General features: G+C 36.4%; 1 protein-coding gene across 6 annotated transcripts in view; it reads left to right on the top strand.

Annotated features, from left to right (window-relative positions):
• Positions 1–20,250, top strand: part of BRIP1 (BRCA1 interacting DNA helicase 1) — a 182,236-nt gene extending 161,986 nt beyond the window's left edge. For all 6 annotated transcript variants that reach the window (XM_086355643.1, XM_086355640.1, XM_086355642.1 and 3 more), the window contains exons 18-20: positions 10,477–10,559; positions 16,142–16,369; positions 17,737–20,250. In XM_086355643.1, coding sequence (XP_086211769.1) covers positions 10,477–10,559; positions 16,142–16,369; positions 17,737–18,458 — 1,033 coding nt within the window. In that variant the 3' untranslated portion in view covers positions 18,459–20,250. The remainder of the gene's footprint in view (positions 1–10,476; positions 10,560–16,141; positions 16,370–17,736) is intronic.
• The last annotated feature ends 455 nt before the right edge of the window (positions 20,251–20,705 follow it).

Here is a 20,705-nt window from a genome sequence, read left to right as displayed (position 1 = left end):
GTTTTAAAAACCTGGATAAAATACATAGAGCTGCTATTTGAGTACTATGAAAAGTAAATCATACTAGACAGATTGATAATTTGAATTCTGATCTTCTTCCCCAGTGAACTGGTTGGAATAACTATATTAATATCAAGACAAAGTAGAATTCAGAACAAAGAAAATTACAGGGGTGCTAAAAGGAAAATTGCATAATGGTAAAAGGAACACTTATCTAAAAAGACGTAACAATCGTAATTGTGTATTCACCTAAAAATAGAACCTCAAAATAAATGACACAAAAGCTGACATCTGAATAGAGAAATAGACAAATCCACAAGTAAAGTTGGAGACTTTAAAATTCCTCTTTCAATAATACTGGGTTGGTCAAAAATTTCATAAGACATGATGGAAAAACCTAAATGAACTTTTTGGCCAACCCAATAGCTAGCAGTAGGAAACAGAAAACCAGTAAGGAGATAAAAGAGTTAAACAATGTTGTTATCCAACTAGATCAGATTGACATTATAGAGTACTCCACCCAACAACAGAATAAACATAACCTAAAGAACATGTACCAGTGTAGACAATGTCCGGGGTGACAAAGTTAAAAGTTGTTTTGAAGATTTGAAAGCAATCAATAAGAATTATCTCTAAGGGAGTTAAAGAGGTTGAAGTTGGTATATAAAGCCATTTTAAATATGATCAAAGAACTAAGAAAATTATGTCTAAAGAACTGTAAGAAACTATGGGAATGATGTTTCACCAAGTGAAGAATATCAATAATTAGAATTTTTTTTTAAAAAAAGAACCTAATGGAAATTCTGGAGTTGAAATGTACAATAAGTGAAATGAAAAATTTATTAGAGGGGCTCACCAACGGTTTTGAGGAGAAAGAAGAAAGAATTGATTTCTAGTATGAGGAACAGATAGAAGAAAAATGAAGAATAATTAAGATAGCCTCAGAAACCTGTACAACCACATCAAGCATACCAACATACACATAAAAAGAGTCTTAGGGGAAGAAAAGAGAAAGAAGGGAACAGAAAGATTTTTTTGAAGAAATAATGGCTGGAAACTTCACAAATTTGGTGAAAAACACTGATCTCCACATCTCAGAAAAGCAGAAAACTCTGAAGTGGTTTGAACTCAAAGAGATCCATACATTAGAATGTTGTGATCAAACTATCAGAAGACAAAAAGAGAATCTAGAAAACAGCAAGAGAAAAACCATATACAGGATCACTTCGATTAGCAGATCTTTTACTGAACACTATGGAAAGGAGGCAATAAATTGAAATATTTAAAGTGCTGAAAGAAAACATCAGTGGAATCTATATCTGGCAAATTTATACTTCAAAGATTAAGGAGGAAATAGAACACTTACTTCTTGGAAGGAAAGTTATGACCAACCTAGAAAGCATATTAAAAAGCAGAGACATTACTTTGCCAAGAAAGGTCCATCTAGTCAAGTCTATGGTTTTTCCAGTGGTCATGTATTGATGTGAGAGTTGGACTATAAAGAAAGCTGAGCCCCAAAGAATTGATGCTTTTGAACTGTGGTGTTGGAGAAAACTCTTGAGAGTCCCTTGGACTGCAAAGAGATCCAAACAGTCCATCCTAAAGGAGATCAGTCCTGGGTGTTTGTTGGTAGGACTGATGTTGAAGCTGAAACTCCAATACTTTGGCCACCTGATGGAAAGAGCTGACTCATTTGAAAAGACCCTGATGCTGGGAAAGATTGAGGGCAGGAGGAGAAGGGGATGACAGAGGATGAGATGGTTGGATGGCATTACCGACTCAATGGACATGGGTTTGGGTGGACTCTGGGAGTTGGTGATGGACAGGGAGGCCTGGCGTGCTGCAGTTCGTGGGGTCGCAAAGAGTTGGACACGACTGAGCGACTGAACTAAACTGAGAACATTTTCAAACAAAAACCAAGAGAATTAATCTTTGGAAATCTTAATTGTACAAGAAGCACTAAAAGGAGTCTCTTTCTTGCTAAATGAAAGGACACTAATCAGTAACTTACATCCATATGAAGAAATAAGGAGGATCTGTAATTTCATAGGTAAATATAAAAAACAATATAAGTATATTTTGGTAGCTCTTTTTCTCCTATTTGATTTTTGAAAGCAACTGCATAAAGCAGTAATTTTATGTCTGTGGTAATAAGCATGGGTCTTGGGGCTCCCAAAAACCATAACTAGATTTAGTTATTCACCAGGAGCAGTGATAGATTTAGCAAACGGCTGTATACACAGCTAAGATTTATTGCGGTGAAAGGATACAAACAAAAACAGCAAAGAGAAGGCACACAGGCAAAGCTCCAGAAGTCAGGCACAATCTTCCAAGTGTCTTCTCTCAATGGAGTCATACAGGGCACTCTTAGATTCCCAGCAATGAATTGTGGTAACCTGTGTGTATAATTGCCAACCAAGAGAGCTTGTTAAAGATTCAGCACCCAGTGTTTTTATTTGGACTGGTCATATAGGCAGTCTCTGCCTAACACTTTACCAAAGTCTAGACTCTCAGAAGAAAAGCACATGTTTGGCATTAACGTTATTTTTGCATAGACATTTTAGACACAGAGAGACTTTCTTATCAGTTTGTGATTGGAACCTTCCTGAAATCTAAAAGCCAACCAAGGGCTGCTTTTATATGCAGACATTTTTAGAGATAAGCAACTTGGCCTGCTATACTCACTTTTCTGCACAGGTGTAATGTTTAAAGATAAAATTTAAATTAAAGAAATAACACAGTGTGAGGAGGGAAGAAACTTTTATTACAGGAGCAGTGTTTTTGTATACTATTGAAATTAAGTTCATATCAATCCAAATTAGATTTTATAAATTAAGGTGTTTATTAAAATTCTCAAGAATTATACAAAAAAGATCATAATGAAATGGATAACCACAATGGTGTGATCACTCACCTTGGGTCAGACATCCTGGAGTATGAAGTCAAGTGGGCCCTAGGAAGCATTACTACAAAGCTAGTGGAGGTGATGGAATTCCAGCTAAGCTATTTCAAATCCCAAAAGATGATGCTGTTAAAATGCTGCACTCAGTATGTCAGCAAAATTGGAAAACTGAGCAAGTGGCAACAGGACTGGAAAAGGTCAGTTTTCATTACAATCCAAAGAAGGAAGGTGCCAAAGAATGTTCAGGCTTCTACACAGTTGTGCTCATTTTGCATTCTAGTAAGGTAATGCTCAAAATACTTCAAGCTATATTTTAGCAGTGTGTGAGCTGAGAACTACAAGCTAGGTTTAGAAAAGGTAAAGGAACCAGAAATCAAATTGCCAACATTTGTTGGATCACAGAGAAAGCAAGGGAATTCCATAAAAAACTTCTGCTTCATTGACTATGTGAAAGCCTTTGACTATGTGGATCACAACAAACTGTGGAAAATTCTTAAAGAGGTGAAAACCAGACCACCTTACCTATCTCCTGAGAAACCTGTACACAGGTTAAGAAGCAACAATTAGAACCTCACATGGAACAACTGGCTGGTTCAGAATTGGCAGGATATATTTAAAGTACTGAAATGGAAAAATTCTATAATCATGATTACTCTACCCAGCAAGCATCTCATTCAAAATTGATGGAGAAATAAAAAGCTTTTCAGACAAGTGAAAGTTAAGAGAATTCACTACCACCAAACCAGCTTTACAACAAATGTTAAAGGGATTTATATAGTCAAGAAATATAAGAGAAGGAAAAAGATCTACAAAATCAACCCCAAACAATTAAGAAAATGACAGTAGGAACACATGTATCAATAATTACTTTAAATGTAAATGGATTAAATGCTCCAACCAAAAGATGCAGACTGGCTGAATGGATACAAAAATAAGACCAATATATATGCTGTCTACAGGAAACCCACTTCAGACCTAAAGACACATGTAGACTGAAAGTGAGATGATGGAAAAATATATTCCATGCAAATGGGAAGCAAAAGAAAGCTGGAGTAGCAATCCTCATATCAGACAAAATAGACCTTAAGATAAAGAAGATTACAAGAGAAATGGAAGGACACTACATAATGATCAGGGGATCAATCCAAGAGGAAGACATAACAATTGTAAATATCTATGCACCCAACATAGGAGCACCTCAATACATAAGACAAACACTAACAGACATAGAAGGAGAAACTGACAGTAGCACAATAATAGTAGCATACTTTAACACCCCACTCACACCAATGGACAGATCATCAAAATTAATAAGGAAACACACATCTTAAATGATACATTAGATGAGATGGATCTCATTGATATCTTCAGGACATTCCATCCAAATGCAGAAGAATACAGCTTCTTCTCAAGTGCACATAGAACATTCTCCAGGATAGACCACATCTTGGGTCACAAATCAAACCTCAGTAAATTTAAGAAAATTGAAATGGCATCACGCATCTTCTACCACAATGCTGTGAGACTAGATATCAATTACAAGAAAAAAGCTGTAAGAAGCACCAACACATGGAGATTAAACAACACGCTTCTAAATAACCAACAGGTTACTGAAGAAATCAAAAAGGAAATGAGAAAATTTCTAGAAAGAAATGACCATGAAAACACGACAACTCAAAACCTATGGGATGCAGGAAAAGCAGTTCTAAGAGGGACGTTTATAGCAATACAATCCTACCTCAAGAAACATCAAATAGGCAACCTAACTACACCTAAAACAACTGGAAAAAGAAGAACCAAAACACCCCACAATTAGTAGAAGGAAAGAAATAAAGATTTGAGCAGAAATAAATGAAAAATGAAAGAAACAGTGGTAAAGATTAATAAAAGTAAAAGCTGGTTCTTTGAGAAGATAAACAAAATTGACACACCTTTGGCCAGACTCATCAAGAAAAAAAGAGAAGAATCAAATCAACAAAATTGGAAGTGAAAAAGGAGAGGTTGCAGAAATACAAAAGATTATAAGAGACAATTATGAACAACTATATGGCAATAAAATGGATAAACTAGAAGAAATAGACAGATTCTTAGAAAAGTTCAATCTTCTAAGACTGAACCAGGAAGAAATAGAAATTATGAACAACAACAAAATTACAAGCAGTTAAATTGAAGCTGTGATGAAAAATCTCCCAAAAAAACAAAAGCCCAGGACCAGATGGCTTCACAGCAGAATTCTATCAACATCTAGAGAAGAGCTAATACCTATCCTTCTAAAACTCTTTCAAAAAATTGCAGAAGGAACACTTCCAAACTCATTCTATGAGGCCACCGTCACCCTGATACCAAAACCAGATAAAGACAACACATAAAAAGAAAACTACAGGCCAATATCACTGATGAACATAGACGCAAAAATCCTTAACAAAATTTTAGCCAACAGAATTCAGCAACACATCAAAAAGCTCATACACCATGATTAAGTGGGGTTTATTCCAGGAATGCAAGGATTCTTCAATATACACAAATCAATCAATGTGATACACCATATTAACAAATTGAAAGGTAAAAACCATATGATAATCTCAGTAGATGCAGAAAAAGCCTTTGACAAAATTCAACACCCACATATGATTAAAACTCTTCAAAAAGTGGGCATGGAAGGAACCTACCTCAACATAGCAAAGGCCATATATGAAAAGCCTACAGCAAACATTATTCTCAATGGTGAAAAACTGAAAGCATTCCCCCTAAGATCAGGAACAAGACAAGGGTGTCCACTTTCACCACTATTATTCAACATAGTTCTGGAAGTCCTAGCTACAGCAATTAGAGAAGAAAAATAAAAGGAATCCAGATCGGAAAAGAAAAAGTAAAGCTCTCACTGTTTGCAGATTACATGATCCGTACATAGAAAACACTAAAGATATCAGAAAATTGCTATAGCTAATCAGTGAATTTAGCTAAGTTGCAGGATACAAAATCAATACACAGAAATCACTTGCATTTCTATATTTCTAAAAATGAAAAATCAGAAAAATTAAGTAATCAATCCCATTTACCATTGCAACAAAAAGAATTAAATAAGTAGAAATAAACTTACCTAAGGAGACAAAAGAACTGTACACAGAAAATTTTAAGGCACCAATGAAAGAAATCTAAGATGACATAAACAGATGGAGAGATATTCCATGTTCCTGGGTAGGAAGAATCAATATTGTGAAAATGACTTTACTACCAAATGCAATCTACAGATTCGATGTGATCCTATCAAATTACCAATGACATTTTTCACAGAACTAGAACAAAAAATTTCACAATTCATATAGAAACACAAGACCCCGAATAGCCAAAGCAGTCTTAAGAAAAAAGAGTGGAGCTGGAGGAATCAACCTTCCTGATTTCAGATTATACTACAAAGCTACAGTCATCAAGACACATGGTCCTGGCAAAAAAACAAGAAATATGGACCAATGGAACAAGATAGCCCAGAAATAAACCCATGCACCTATGGGTACCTTATTTTTGACAAAGGAAGCAAGAATATACAATGGGGCAAAGACAGCATCTTCAATAAATGGTGTTGGACAAACTGGGACTACTACACATAAAAGAATGAAATTAGAACACTTCCTAACACCCACAAAGATAAACTCAAAATGGATTAAAGACCTAAATATAAGACGAGAAACTACAAACTTCTTAGAGGAAAAGATAGGCAGAACAGTTGATGACCTAAATCAAAGCAGAATCATCTGTGATCCACCTCCTAGAGTAACGGAAATAAAAGCAAAAGTAAACAAGTGGGACTTGATTAAACTTAAAAGCTTTTGCACAGCAAAGGAAACTGTAAGCAAGGTGAAAAGACAACCCTCAGAATAGGAGAAAATAATACCAAATGAAACAACTGACAAAGGATTAATTTCCAAAAGCAGCAGCTCATACAATTCAATACCAAAAAAACAAACAACCCAATCAAAAAGTGGGGAAAAGACCTTTCTCCAAAGACATTTCTCCAAAGAAGACATACAGATGGCTAACAAACATATGGAAAGATGTTCAACATCGCTCATTATTAGAGAAATGCAAATCAAAACTACAATTCTGACCTTACGCTGGTCAGAATGGCCATCATCAAAAAGTCTACAAACAGTAAATGCTGGGGAGGGTGTGGAGAAAAGGGAACAGTCTTGCACTGTTGGTGGGAATGTAAATTGATACAGCCACTATGGAAGATGGTATGGAGATTTCTTAAAAAACTAGGAATAAAGCTACCATATGACCCAGCAGTCCCACTCCTAGGTTTATCCCCTGAGGAAATCAAAATTGAAAAAGACACATTGTTCATTGCAGCACTATTTACAATAGCTAGAACATGGAAGCAACCTAAATGTCCATCGGCAGATGAATGGATAAAGAAGTTGTACATATACACAATGCAGTATTACTCAGCCATAAAAAGGAACACCTCTGTGTCAGTTCTAATGAGGTGGATGAACCTAGAACCCATTGTATAGAGTGAAGTAAGTCAGAAAGAGAAAGATAAATATTGTAGTCTAATGCATATATACAGAATCTAGAAAAATGGTGCTGAAGAATTTACTTACAGGGCAGCAATTCAGAAACAGACATAGAGAATAGATTTATGGACATGGGGAGAGCAGAGGAGAGGGTGAGATGTATGGAAAGAGTAACATGGAAACTTACATTACCGTATGTAAAATAGATAGCCAACAGGGAATTTGCTGCATGGCTAAGGAAACTCAAACAGGTGCTCTGTATCAGCTTAGAGGGTTGGGACGGGGAGGGAGATGGGAAGGAAGTTCAAAAGGGAAGGGATATATGTATACCAATGGGTGATTCATGTTGAGGTTTGACAGAAAACAACTAAATTCTGTAAAGCAATTATCATTCAATTAAAAAAAGACATCACTTTGCCAACAAATGTCCGTATAGTCAAAGCTACGATTTTTCCAGTAGTCATGTATGGATATGAGAGTTGGACCATAAAGAAGGCTGAGCACTAAAGAATTGATGCTTTTGAATTGTGGTGCTGGAGAAGACTCTTGAGAGTCCCTTGAGCTTCAAGGAGATCAAACCAGTCAACTCTAAAGGAAATCAGTCCTGAATACTCATTGGAAAGATTGTTACTGAAGCTGAAGCTCTAAAACATTGGCCACCTGATGGGAAGAACAAACTCACTGGAAAAGACCCTGCTGCTGGGAAAGATTGAGGACAGGAGGAGAAGGAGGTGACAGAGGATAAGATGATTAGACAGCTTCTCTGACTCAATGGACATGAATTTGAGCAAACTCCGAGATATATTGAAGGACAGGGAAGCCTGGCGTGCTGCATCCATGGGGTCATAACTAGTTGGATCAACTTAGCGCCTGAACAGTAACAAATGCAAGAGAAATGAAGTTAGACCCCTACCTCACACTGTACAGAAAAGTTAACTCAAAATGGATCAAGGGCTAACAAGGTGCAGATTGTCTTGACCTTGGATTAGGCAAAAGTTTTTAAAATATTTCAGATCATGTATCTGATCAGAGTCTAGTTCCAGAATATATAAAGAACTCTTACAGAGTTCAACAATAAAAAGACAGTGCAATTTTAATTTTGACCAATAATTTAAATACATATTTCTCAAAAAAAAGAAGACACACGACCAGTATGTACATGAAAAGATGTGCAACATCATTAGTCATTCAGTTCAGTTCAGTCGCTCAGTCACGTCCAACTCTTTGCGACCCCATGAATTGCAGCACACCAGGCCTCCCTGTCCATCACGAATTCCCAGAGCCTACCCAAACTCATTAGTCATTGCTGCTGCTGCTGCTAAGTCACTTTAGTCATGTCTGAGTCTGTGCGACCCCATAGATGGCAGCCCACCAGGCTCCCCTGTCCCTGGGATTCTACAGGCAAGAACACTGGAGTGGGTTGCCATTTCCTTCTCCAATGCAGGAAAGTGAAAAGTGAAAGTGAAGTCGCTCAGTTGTGTCTGACTCTGGGCGAACACATGGACTGCAGCGTACCAGGCTCCTCCATCCATGGGATTTTCCAGGCAAGAGTACTGGAGTGGGTTGCCATTGCATTCTCTATGTTAGTCATTAGGGAAATATAAATCAAAACCAGAGTGAAGTACCACTTCATATCTTTTATGGTAAATATATTGAAAAAGATGGGCAATAACAAGTGTTAATGAAGCTATGGAGAAACTGGAAATCTCATGCGTGGCTAATGGAAATGTACAATTGTGCGACTGCATTGGAAAAAAAAATGTGGCAGTTCCTCAAAATTTAAACATAGAGTTTCCATATGAACTAGCAATTCTATTCCTAAGTTTATACTCGAGTTTTTTTTTAATGTATTAACATAAAAGCTTGTACACAAATATATATAGCAGCATTATTTATAATAGTCAGAAGTGGAAACAATTCAAAATGATCAGGCTTTATGTATAGATAAATTGTGGAATATTCATACAATTCAGTAATAATACATGATACAGGGACCTTGAAAACATCATGCTAAGTGAGAGAAGCCAGACATAAAATGCCATATATTATAAGATTCTAGTTTATGATGTATCCAAAACAGATAAATCTGGGGCTTCCCAGGGTGGCACTAGTAGTAAAGAACCCACCTGCCAATGCAGGAGGTAAGAGACAGGTTTGATCCCTAAGTCAGGAAGATCCCCTGGAGGAGGCCATGGCAATCCACTCCAGTATTCTTGCCTGGAGAATACTATGGACAGAGGAGCCTTGTGGGCTACAAGAGTTGGACACGACTGAAGCCACTTTGCATGCACACATGCATATGAAGAGAAAGTAGATTACTGCTTGTCAGGGGTTAGGGGAAATGATCCGAGTAATTCAGGGAGACTAATGGGCATGGGGTTTCTTTTTTGGTGAGATTAAAATATTCTGTAATAGATTGTGTTATAGGTTGTAGAACCTTGTAAATGTGCTAAAGAACCATTAAATTTAAAAATCTTTAATAATTTTTAAAATAAGACAATTAGCAGATTGAGCCCCACAATCCATAAAAAGAATAATGCACCATAGCCATAGTGGTTATTCTAGGAATGAAAGAAAGGTAAGCTCAATATCTGAAATTTTGCTAGTGTAATCCACCATATTAGCAGTTTAAAAAGAACAACTACATGATTATATCAATTGGTGCAAAAAAATTTTTTACAAACTTATTTATGATAAAAACTTGTTAAATCAGAATAAAAGTTATCTACATAAAATCTACAGCTAGTATAAGGTAAAAAATATTCTGTATATGTAAGGAAGGTTTGGAGGAAATATTTTTTATAATTTTCTTGACTTTTGAAATAGAATGCATGTAGCATTTTTGGGTGTAAGTTATCAGTAGTTGGCAAAAGTAGGGTGTTTTTAAATACACCTTCTCTGGTACATTGTACTGAGTAGTTTCTATAAACCTTATTCATAATCATGACTTTTATTAAAGGACACATCATTAATTTTCTCAATCTTCTCTCTGCCCCATTAGAAATTTGACTGTTTTCACTGTTGTATTTATCTTACTTTCTCCCTATTTTTTAACAGGTGTATTCGACACAAGAATGATTGGGGGGCTCTTATTCTAGTCGATGATCGCTTCAGGAGTAACCCAAGTCGATACATATCTGGTAAGAGTCTCAGCTGGGCTTAGAGTTAGAGTTGGTAGCAAGCTTTAGTATTTAGTGACTTCTATTTTTAAAGACAAAGAATTGGTTAGAGAATTTGAATTACTAGATCTAACATGAAAAAATTCACATTGCCTGGAAATCTAGCCTTTTATGCTTCTATCTTTACAAAAGATCTTTAGAGAGAAGAATCTGGTTAGTTCTAAGGGATCATTGAAAAAGCAAGAGAGTTCCAGAAAAACATCTATTTCTGCTTTATTGACTATGCAAAAGCCTTTGACTGTGTGGATCACTATAAACTGTGGAAAATTCTGAAAGAGATGGGAATACCAGACCATCTGGTATCTCTCTTTTTTAATTTTTTTTATTTTTTAACTTTACAATATTGTATTGGTTTTGCCATATATCAACATGAATCCACCACAGGTATACTTGTGTTCCCCATCCTGAACCCTCCTCCCTCCCCATACCATCCCTCTGGGTCATCTCAGTGCACCAGCCCCAAGCATCCAGTATCATACATCGAACCTGGACTGGTGACTCATTTCACATGATATTATACATGTTTCAATGCCATTCTCCCAAATCATCCCACCCTCTCCCTCTCTCACAGAGTCCAAAAGACTGTTCTATACATCAGTGTCTCTTTTGCTGTCTCGTATACAGGGTTATTGTTACCATCTTTCTAAATTCCATATATATGCGTTAGTTTACTGTATTGGTGTTTTTCTTTCTGGCTTACTTCACTCTGTATAATAGGCTCCAGTTTCATCCACCTCATTAGAACTGATTCAAATGTATTCTTTTTAATGGCTGAGTAGTACTCCATTGTGTATATGTACCACAGCTTTCTTATCCATTCATCTGCTGATGGACATCTAGGTTGCTTCCATGTCCTGGCTATTATAAACAGTGATACACGTGTCTCTTTCAATTCTGGTTTCCTCAGTGTGTGTGCCCAGCAGTGGGATTGCTAGGTCATAAGGCAGTTCTATTTCCAGTTTTTTAAGGAATCTCCACACTGTTCTCCATAGTGGCTATACTAGTTTGCATTCCCACCAACAGTGTAAGAGGTTTCCCTTTTCTCCATACCCTCTCCAGCATTTATTGCTTGTAGACTTTTGGATCGCAGCCATTCTGACTGGCGTGAAATGGTAGCTCATTGTAGTTTTGATTTGCATTTCTCTGATAATGAGTGATGTTGAGCATCTTTTCATGTGTTTGTTAGCCATCTGTATGCCTTCTTTGGAGAAATGCCTGACCTGTCTCTTGAGAAATTGTGTGCAGATCCAGGAAGCAACAATTAGAACTGGACATGGAACAACAGACTGGTTCCAAATAGGAAAAGGAGTACATCAAGGCTGTATATTGTCACCCTGCTTATTTAAATTATATGCAGAGTACATCATGAGAAACGCTGGGCTGGAAGAAGCACAAGCTGGAATCAAGATTGCCAGGAGAAATATCAATAATCTCAGATATGCAGATGACACCACCCTTATGGCAGAAAGTGAAGAGGAACTCAAAAGCCTCTTGATGAAAGTGAAAGAAGAGAGTTGAAAAGTTGGCTTAAAGCTCAACATTCAGAAAATGAAGATCATGGCATCTGGTCCCATCACTTCATGGGAAATAGATGGGGAAACAGTGAAAACAGTGTCAGATTTTATTTTTTTGGGCTCCAAAATCACTGCAGATGGTAATTGCAACCATGAAATAAGACGCTTACTCCTTGGAAGGAAAATTATGACCAACCTAGATAGCATGTTAAAAAGCAGAGACATTACTTTGCCAACAAAGGTCCATCTAGTTAGTCAAGGGTATGGTTTTTCCAGTGGTCATGTATGGATGTGAGAGTTGGACTGTGAAGAAAGCTGAGCCCCAAAGAATTGATGCTTTTGAACTATGGTGCTGGAGAAGACTGTTGAGAGTTCCTTGGACTGCAAGGAGATCCAACCAGACCATCCTAAAGAAAATCAGTCCTGGGTGTTCATTGGAAGGACTGATGTTGAAGCTGAAACTCCAATACTTTGTCCACCTGATACGAAGAGTTGGCTCATTGGAAAAAACCCTGATGCTGGGAAAGATTGAGGGCAGGAGAAGGGGACGACAGAGGATGAGATGGTTGGATGGCATCACCAACTCATTGGACTTGAGTTTGGGTGAACTCCAGGAGTTGGTGATAGACAGGGAGGCCTGGCATTCTGCAGTTCATGAGGTCACAGAGAATGAGACACGACTGAGCGACTGGACTGAACTGAACTGAATGTAGTATATTAATCAATTAAGATCCTTCAGTTTCATCAGAATGTGGTTTTGATTCAGTAGCATAGCAATAATTTATTTAGCAATGTCAGGGGAAAAAACTGTTCCACAGAAATTAATTTTTCAAGAAATATTAAGTTTTTACGTTTAAGCACACAAGCAATCCATTGGCTGCATAGGATTCTTCTTTCATTTTGGGTTATTTGATTTTTATTGTTGTTTGTTTAGAAATGCTTCTGTTGTTACAGAGTTTATATTAATCAGAGTTAGTATCTTCTAAGAAGAAAAAAATGCACGACTGCATACTGCAAGATGAAGCAGGTGGTCACTTTTCCCCACTCGAATGAACAAACACCATGTGCCTATTGTTTTCATCCAGCTGTAGTACAGGCCCTTTGAAATCAATATCAGGAATCGATCTGTTATTAAAGAACTGTTAGAAATACTTGCATTTTTATTGTTAGCTTTAGAGCCAAAAAGTTCGTACCATACTATAATATAATGAAATGATGCTAATTTTTTGTTTCAGATTAGCTGTCTATGTATATGTACTCTACTTTTTATATTTCAGAACCTAATCATTATATCTGATTCAATATTAAAACATATCCACCTGGATTGAAGCAGGAAATGCTGCTTTATTAATCTTTTCTCCTCTTTCCCTGTAGAGCAAGCCATTGAGCTTAGGCCAAGTCATAACCAAAGGCAAATGTTAAGTGCTTATGTTTAGTCAGCAGGTGGAGCTCAGATGCTTTCAAGTTTTCAAAAGCAAACTGACATTTTATACTGAAAAGGCTTTTTTTTAATCACAAAAAGGGCAAAATGAAAGTGATAACTATAATGCTAAAATTTTTAAATTTGAAAATTTTTCATATTTTTATTTGGTATAATTATTTTCCCCAAGCAAACAAAAATCAAGAACTTTAAAGAAATGCATGTTTTAAATTTTGTTTATTTTCAAATCTAGAACTGAAAATTTTACCTCAGATTCGTTGAGAGATTTTTTTTTAATTAAACATTTTTTATTATTTTCTGTAAGATTTTATTTTTTTCTGAGACTCATAAAGAAGACTGAAATCTTACATAGGCAGTAACAGCACAACGTACAGATTCCTTTTGATGACTAATTTTTGTTTAAATTCAATTTGCATAAGAATAGATTGATAGAAAATCCCCATTAAACAGAAAAACTAAAAGAATATATTTGTAATGAAAGTCTAATTGTTCAAGTTGCTTGATCCCCTGTCTTATCTTCCTCTCAACTGAAAAATGCCATAATGAATTTTTAAACTACTCCAAAAGATGATTATAGTTTTAGCAACATCAGCAGAGAATATTTATTTTCTAAAGTCCAAATATCTGAATTTCATTCTGAAGTGGGTCATTATCCAAGACACCTTATACTGTTAATATGGTTTATTTTTATGCAGTTTTCATATGTCACAGGATCAAATCTTATCTCTTACAACTTGATTATTTATATATTAAAAATAAATATATATATATTCATATAGGTCATGATTTACCCATTAAATGGTGTTATTCCTTTTACCCAGAATAGTTTAATATATTTGGAATTGGGAGAAGGGAGACAAAAAAAAACCATCTTTGAGACTGTGAAAGTGAAAAAGGGTAAGTGGCTCAGTTGTGTCCTACTTTTTGTGACCCCATGTACTATAGCTTGCCAGGCTCACCTGTTCATGGAATTCTCCAGGCAAGAATACTGGAGTGGGTAGCCAGTGGGAATGCCCTTCTCCAGGAGATCTTCCTGACCCAGGGATCAAACCTGTCTCTCTTGCATTGCAGGCACATTCTTTTACCATATGAGCCACCAGGGAAGCCCAAGAATATCAGAGCCGGTAGCCATTCCTTTCTCCAGGGGATCTTCCCCACCCACGGATTGAACCTGGGTTTCCTGCGTTACAGGCAGACTCTTTATCATCTGAGCACCAGGGAAGCCCAAAGTGAAAGCGTTAGTCACTCAGTTGTGTCCAACTTTTTGCAACCAGATGGACTGTAACCTCCCAGGCCCCTCTGTCCATGGCATTCTCCAGGCAAGAATACTGGAGTGGGTAGCCATTCCCTTCTCCAGGGGATCTTCCCAACCCAGGGATCAAACTCCAATTTATTTTTGCTCAAGGAATCAAATTTAAAAGTTGTAAAAAGAGATTGTGTTGTTTACAACTTCTGTTTTCTCTGCAATTAAAAAATAGGCAATTTTTGTGGGGAATTATAATAAAATTCCCCTTCATGGATCACAGCCTTGTTGTGGCAAAGGGGCTTGCGTAACTCAAGCTATGAGCTGTGCCATGCAGGGCCACCCAAGATGGATGGGTCATAGAGAGTTCCTATACAACGTAGGTACACTGGAGGAAGGAACTGCAAACCACTCCAGTATTCTTGCCACGAGAATCCCATGAAAAGTATGAAAAGGCAAAAAGATATGACGCCGGAAGATGAGCCCCAAGGAAATTAAAGACACTTGCTCCTTGGAAGGAAAACTATGACAAACCTAGACAGCGTATTAAAAAGCAAAGACATCACTTTGCCAACAAAGATCCATATAGTCAAAGGTGTGGTTTTTCCAGTAGTCATGTATGATAGTTGGATTATAAAAAAAGCTAATAGCCAAAGAATTGATGCCTACGAATAGTGGCGCTGGAGAAGACTCTTGGGAGTTTCTTGGACTGCACAGAGGTCAAACGAGTCAATCCTAAAGGAAGTCAACCTTGAATATTCATTGGAAGACTGATGCTGAAACTGAAGCTCCAATACTTTGGCCACCTGATGCGAAGAGCTGACGCCTTGAAAAAGACCCTGATGCTGGGAAAGATTGAGGGGAGGAGCAGAAGGGGATGACAGAGGATGAGATGATTGGATGGCATCACCAACTCAATGGACATGAGTTGGAGCAAACTCTGGGTGATGGTGAAGGACAGGGAAGTCTGGGATGCTGCAGTCCATGGGGTCGCAAAGAGTCAGACACAACTTCGTGACTGAACAATAACAACAATGATAAAATTAAATTTGCCTTATTCCCCAGTTATTCAGATTGATGAATAATACATTTCCCTATCTCCATTCTACTTCTACTGTCTCTTCCCTCCATCCAGTTGACAGTCACTGCATGTAAAGAGAAATGCTACTGATTCCAGAGCATATTGTACTTAAGAAGGTAAAAAGGCAGGAAAACGGTTGAGAATCATTCTATATACTCTAAATTCAAAGTAGATTACTTTACCAGAGAAGTTATCTAATTGTTTTTCTTAGTATATCGTCACGAATAACCAAAGTTTCTTTGCTGGTTTTACTTTTTGCCTTAGGACTTTCTAAATGGGTTCGACAGTTGATTCAGCACCATTCAACCTTTGAGAGTGCACTGGAGTCCTTGGCTGAATTCGCCAAAAAGCACCAAAAGGTCATTGCTGCATCCAAAGAAGACAGAAAATCTATACAGGGCAGTGAGCTTACACTTGGAGGGGCTTGTTCGAAGGACAGTACCTATTTTTTAGAAGCAGCAAGCCATTTATCACCAGAATATGCTATGGAAGGTAAAGCAAAAATGTGTTTAAAACTACCATATCCTAAAATGATAAATAAAAGTCCATCATCTCCAAAAAGGAGAAAAGTATGAAAAGTTCTACCCATTTACATTTAGTAGAGAAGTCTCATTATATGCAGTGAAATGATATTTGTTATGCTACAGATTAATGTCCTTAAATATGTTGGTTTGTAATATAAGGTGTTATCATAAAATAATGAAATAGTATAGTGTATTGGAATGGGAACAAACTTTTGTCAGAGACCTATACATATTTTCTGGTTTTCCACTAAGAAGCTTTGCTACTAATTGTGACCCTCTGAGCAAGTCACTTAACATTTTGAGTCTTAATAGAAGAAGGAATATCTGCCTACCTGTCCCTCCAGAGACAGAGATGTGAAAGTCATTTATTCTAAATGATAAAAAAATAATAGTTTAAAATATCAGAATATGCTAGGTTAGAATATAATTTGAAAAACTTAGAATATGATTTAAATATATTAGAGTATAATATATTAGGAGTTAGCAAATTATGGCCTATGGACCAAATTTGGCCTGCTCTCTAATTTTGTAAGTAAAGTTCAATGGAATGCAGTCACAGTCAATCACTCACGTATAGTACACAAGAGCAGAGTTAAGTAGTGGTAAATATTACACTAGAACAGCATACCTGAGTAGTTGCAACAGATACCATATGACCCACAAAGCCTAAAATATTTATTGTCTGGCCTATTACAGAAAAAGTTTGCCAAACTGTGTTCTATATCATTGGATATCATTTATGGTTGTTTCATATATCAGTTTTTAAGTATTTATTTTATAGTATATGCTTGTAGCCTAACTAAATGTTATAGTGAATTCTAGGCCATTATACTAGTTTCTAGTCCAGGTCTGATTACCAACCAATTTTATAACCTCAAGCAAATATCTTAGTCTTTGTGGTTGTCAGTTTCCTTTTTTTTTTTTTTCGGTTGTCAGCTACCTTAGGGAATTAATCTTGGTCAGTTTTTCTCAATCACTGGTTAGTGGATTTTTAAGGCATTTTTACAGCCTCTTTCCCCCATTACTCAGCCTTCTTTCTTTTCCTTTTTATCCTTCCTTTTCTTGTTCACTTCTGAGGTCGCTGGTGTGGAATTTGATAGTTTACCAGACAGCATTATAACTTGGGCTAGGAACCACTGGAGACCTAAGATTCCTTTCAGAGTTAACATGCTGTGCTTTACATTCTAAAATGGAAGTCCTGCTACTGCTTGTTATGGGCTCTGAATTATGCATCCTATACAGTTATTTCAGTATTTCTAACAAAAATCACTTTTAATGTAACAATTATTATGTTAGGAGCAGAAAGTTAACACTCTTACACTCTTGTATTTGTAGATGATCCAGAATTATTAGAAGAGTCTGCCCAGGCAGTAGGAGCAGAAGGAATTGTGATTTCCAGATCCACAAGCCCAACCTTCAGCAAACAAATAGACCAAGTTAGCTGGTCTGGGAGTAATTTGGGGGGACAGTGTCTTACTGGTAAAATTCTGACTGGAACACCTATGGTTAGGTCATCAGAGGACTGTGCTTCTACTTCTTCCACTTTCAAAACAGAAAAGAAATGTGAAACAGTTTTGCCGCTCACTGATAAATATGAGTCCTCATCTCTGACAGTAGATACATCATTTGGAGCATGCCCTCAATCAGAAACCATTGTTCCATCTACAAACGTTGATGCTGCTAATCTGAATTCAGAAGATCCAGCAATTCAGTTGTCTGTAGTAAGTGAAGAAGCTGAACCTTCTCCTTCAAATACAGCTTCTGAAACAGAAGCCGAGGATGAATCTATCTATTTTACACCTGAACTTTATGATCCTGTAGAGACAAATGAAGAAAAGAATGAACTAGTTGGAACTGAGAGAGACAGTAGATTGACTAATAGTTCAAATTGCATTTTAACTGAAGATCTTTTTGAAATTAAAACTACGAAAGGAGTGGATTCAGTCAGAGAAATGGAAGCTGAGGACTGCACAGACACAAAGTTGAAAAGACTCATGCCTATTAAAGAAAGTAAAGTTGATGACCTTGGTAGTGATGTAAAAACAACTCGTAAATGAATTGGAACTGGGAAAATACTCAGGAAATGGATATAAAGAACTTTAAACTGTCTCCTTCCAAAAATAAAGATGTGTTCCTGGTGTTAGGTAATAATACTTAACTGTCAAGCTATAAAAACATACCATCATGCATATATTCAACTATATTGTAAATTGGATAAGTAGCATGGTCTTTGGGGTTTTTTTTTAGTTTGAGATATATTTTTCGCTTTAATCCAAAGACTGTATTATGTTTAAAAATACAAGTTTTACTACTCTCAAGTTTTAATAAATTGATTCTTAAAAAATATTTTCCTCCAAGAAGTCTTCCTCTGCTAAATGCTATAGTGAATTAATCAATTTGGAAGATACGTAGTTTCCTAATGCACTTTAAATTTCACATGAATATTTGTTTTTATAGTCCTCTTCATCCATTTGTTTTCATACTGATATGTAAAAATTAATAGCAATCTAATCCAGTCATCCGTGGATCATGTTTCTCTAGATTTTACCTCAGATCAGTCTGAGATTTTTTTTTTTTAGAAGTCACAGTCTTCTTGAAAAGTATATTCCTGTATTAAACTTCCTACTTCTAAGTAGTTAAGAATTAAGAAGAAAACTACATGCATTTCTAATTGAAATTATTTTTTGTTCATTAAACCTAAATCAAGCATGTTTTAAACAAATTTATATAAAATCATAAGATGCCAAATTAAGGACTCCAGATTTTCAATTCTGATTGTTTAGCCTCATCACCATTGTGGAAAAAAGTGATCTTTACTAGCTGAAAGGTTTCAATTATGCAACCAAGATAGGAAACTTCAAATATAAATTTAATAAGTAAACCCAAACATGTAACAGTAGCTGAAAAATGTTCTGTGATATCTCAGTAAGCCTTTCTGTAAATTTTGACTCTATATTTTTATGAATGAAGCTGTACTTCTGATTAAAAATGGTTATAAAAGCTCTTCTCTGACATCATTCCAAAAATACATTCACTGATCTTTTCCAAGAAACATCTGTTATTCAGTAGACATTTAGGCTTCTTGTGAGTGATTTGAATTGAAATGCTATGAGTTGTTTAAGTTGTGGATGTGTTTCATTATTTTCAAGTCAAAATTCTCTGAAGTCAGGTATCTTTTTATTTGGGACGATTTATTATATATGAGTATATTTACTTTAGTTTCAATGGCATTTAGATTGAATACAACTTAATTGTTTCTATAGCATTGGATGTTACAACTCTAAGCATAATTCAAAGAAATTTAAATGGATAATTTACCAGTTAAAGACTGTATCTGTAGATTGGGATATATTCAGTCCCATCTAGTATTAGATCTTTTTCTTAGGTGATCAGTAAAAAGTTTCAAACACTGGATTAGAAGGTAATTTCTAAATTGTTTTGAAAGGGTGAAATCATTTGTCCTCTTTGGCATAGTTTTTAATCCACAGATAAAGGGTAGTGTGATAATAGGAAAAGTACCAGGTGGAAGGCAAGAGACTTGGACTCTGTTCTTGGCTCTGCCACTAAAATTTGCTAAGTCATGCCTTTTGGGGAATTAGTTTCATCTGTGAAATGTGTAGTTTGATACTATAAAATCATGCAAATCCCTTTCAACCTTGAAAATCCATAATTTAAAGGAGTATGTTTTGATATTTTGTTCTGAATCGATTTTTATTTGCTTTTGTTGCAAAATGCTTAAAGCAAACCGTTTGTATAAAAATAACATGGATAATTGTATGAATATGTGCATAATAACTTAGGAAAATATTTTAACATTGCTGCAATTAAAATATTCCTGAATGCTTAAAATTGTCTTTAGAAGAATTGGTAAACTACTGGAGAAGAACCAAGTACAGTATTTTTTAGTCATATCTTGCTGCTGCTGCTGCTAAGTCGCTTCAGTCATGTCCGACTCTATGCGACCCCATAGACAGCAGCCCACCAGGCTCCCCCGTCCCTGGGATTCTCCAGGCAAGAACGCTGGAGTGGGTTGCCATTTCCTTCTCCAATGCATGACAGTGAAAAGTGAAAGTCAAGTCCCTCAGTCGTGTCCGACCCTCAGCGACCCCATGAACTGCAGCCCACCAGGCTCCTCCATCCATGGGATTTTCCAGGCAAGAGTACTGGAGTGGGGTGCCATTGCCTTCTCCGAGTCATATCTTAGTACAGTATTTTTTAGTCATATCATATCTTATCAAAGGAAAGAAAGTGAAGGTGTTAGTCACTCAGTCATGTCTGACTCTTTGTGACCCCATGGCCTGTGG

The sequence above is a fragment of the Bos grunniens genome, chromosome 19, assembly GCF_055505025.1.
Source record: "Bos grunniens cultivar Pamir isolate PY7600 chromosome 19, Bosgru_T2T1.0, whole genome shotgun sequence".
Taxonomy (NCBI): Eukaryota; Metazoa; Chordata; class Mammalia; order Artiodactyla; family Bovidae; genus Bos; species Bos grunniens.
The sequence above is the reverse complement of the archived record's forward strand: the minus strand, read 5'-3'. Positions and strand labels throughout refer to the sequence as shown.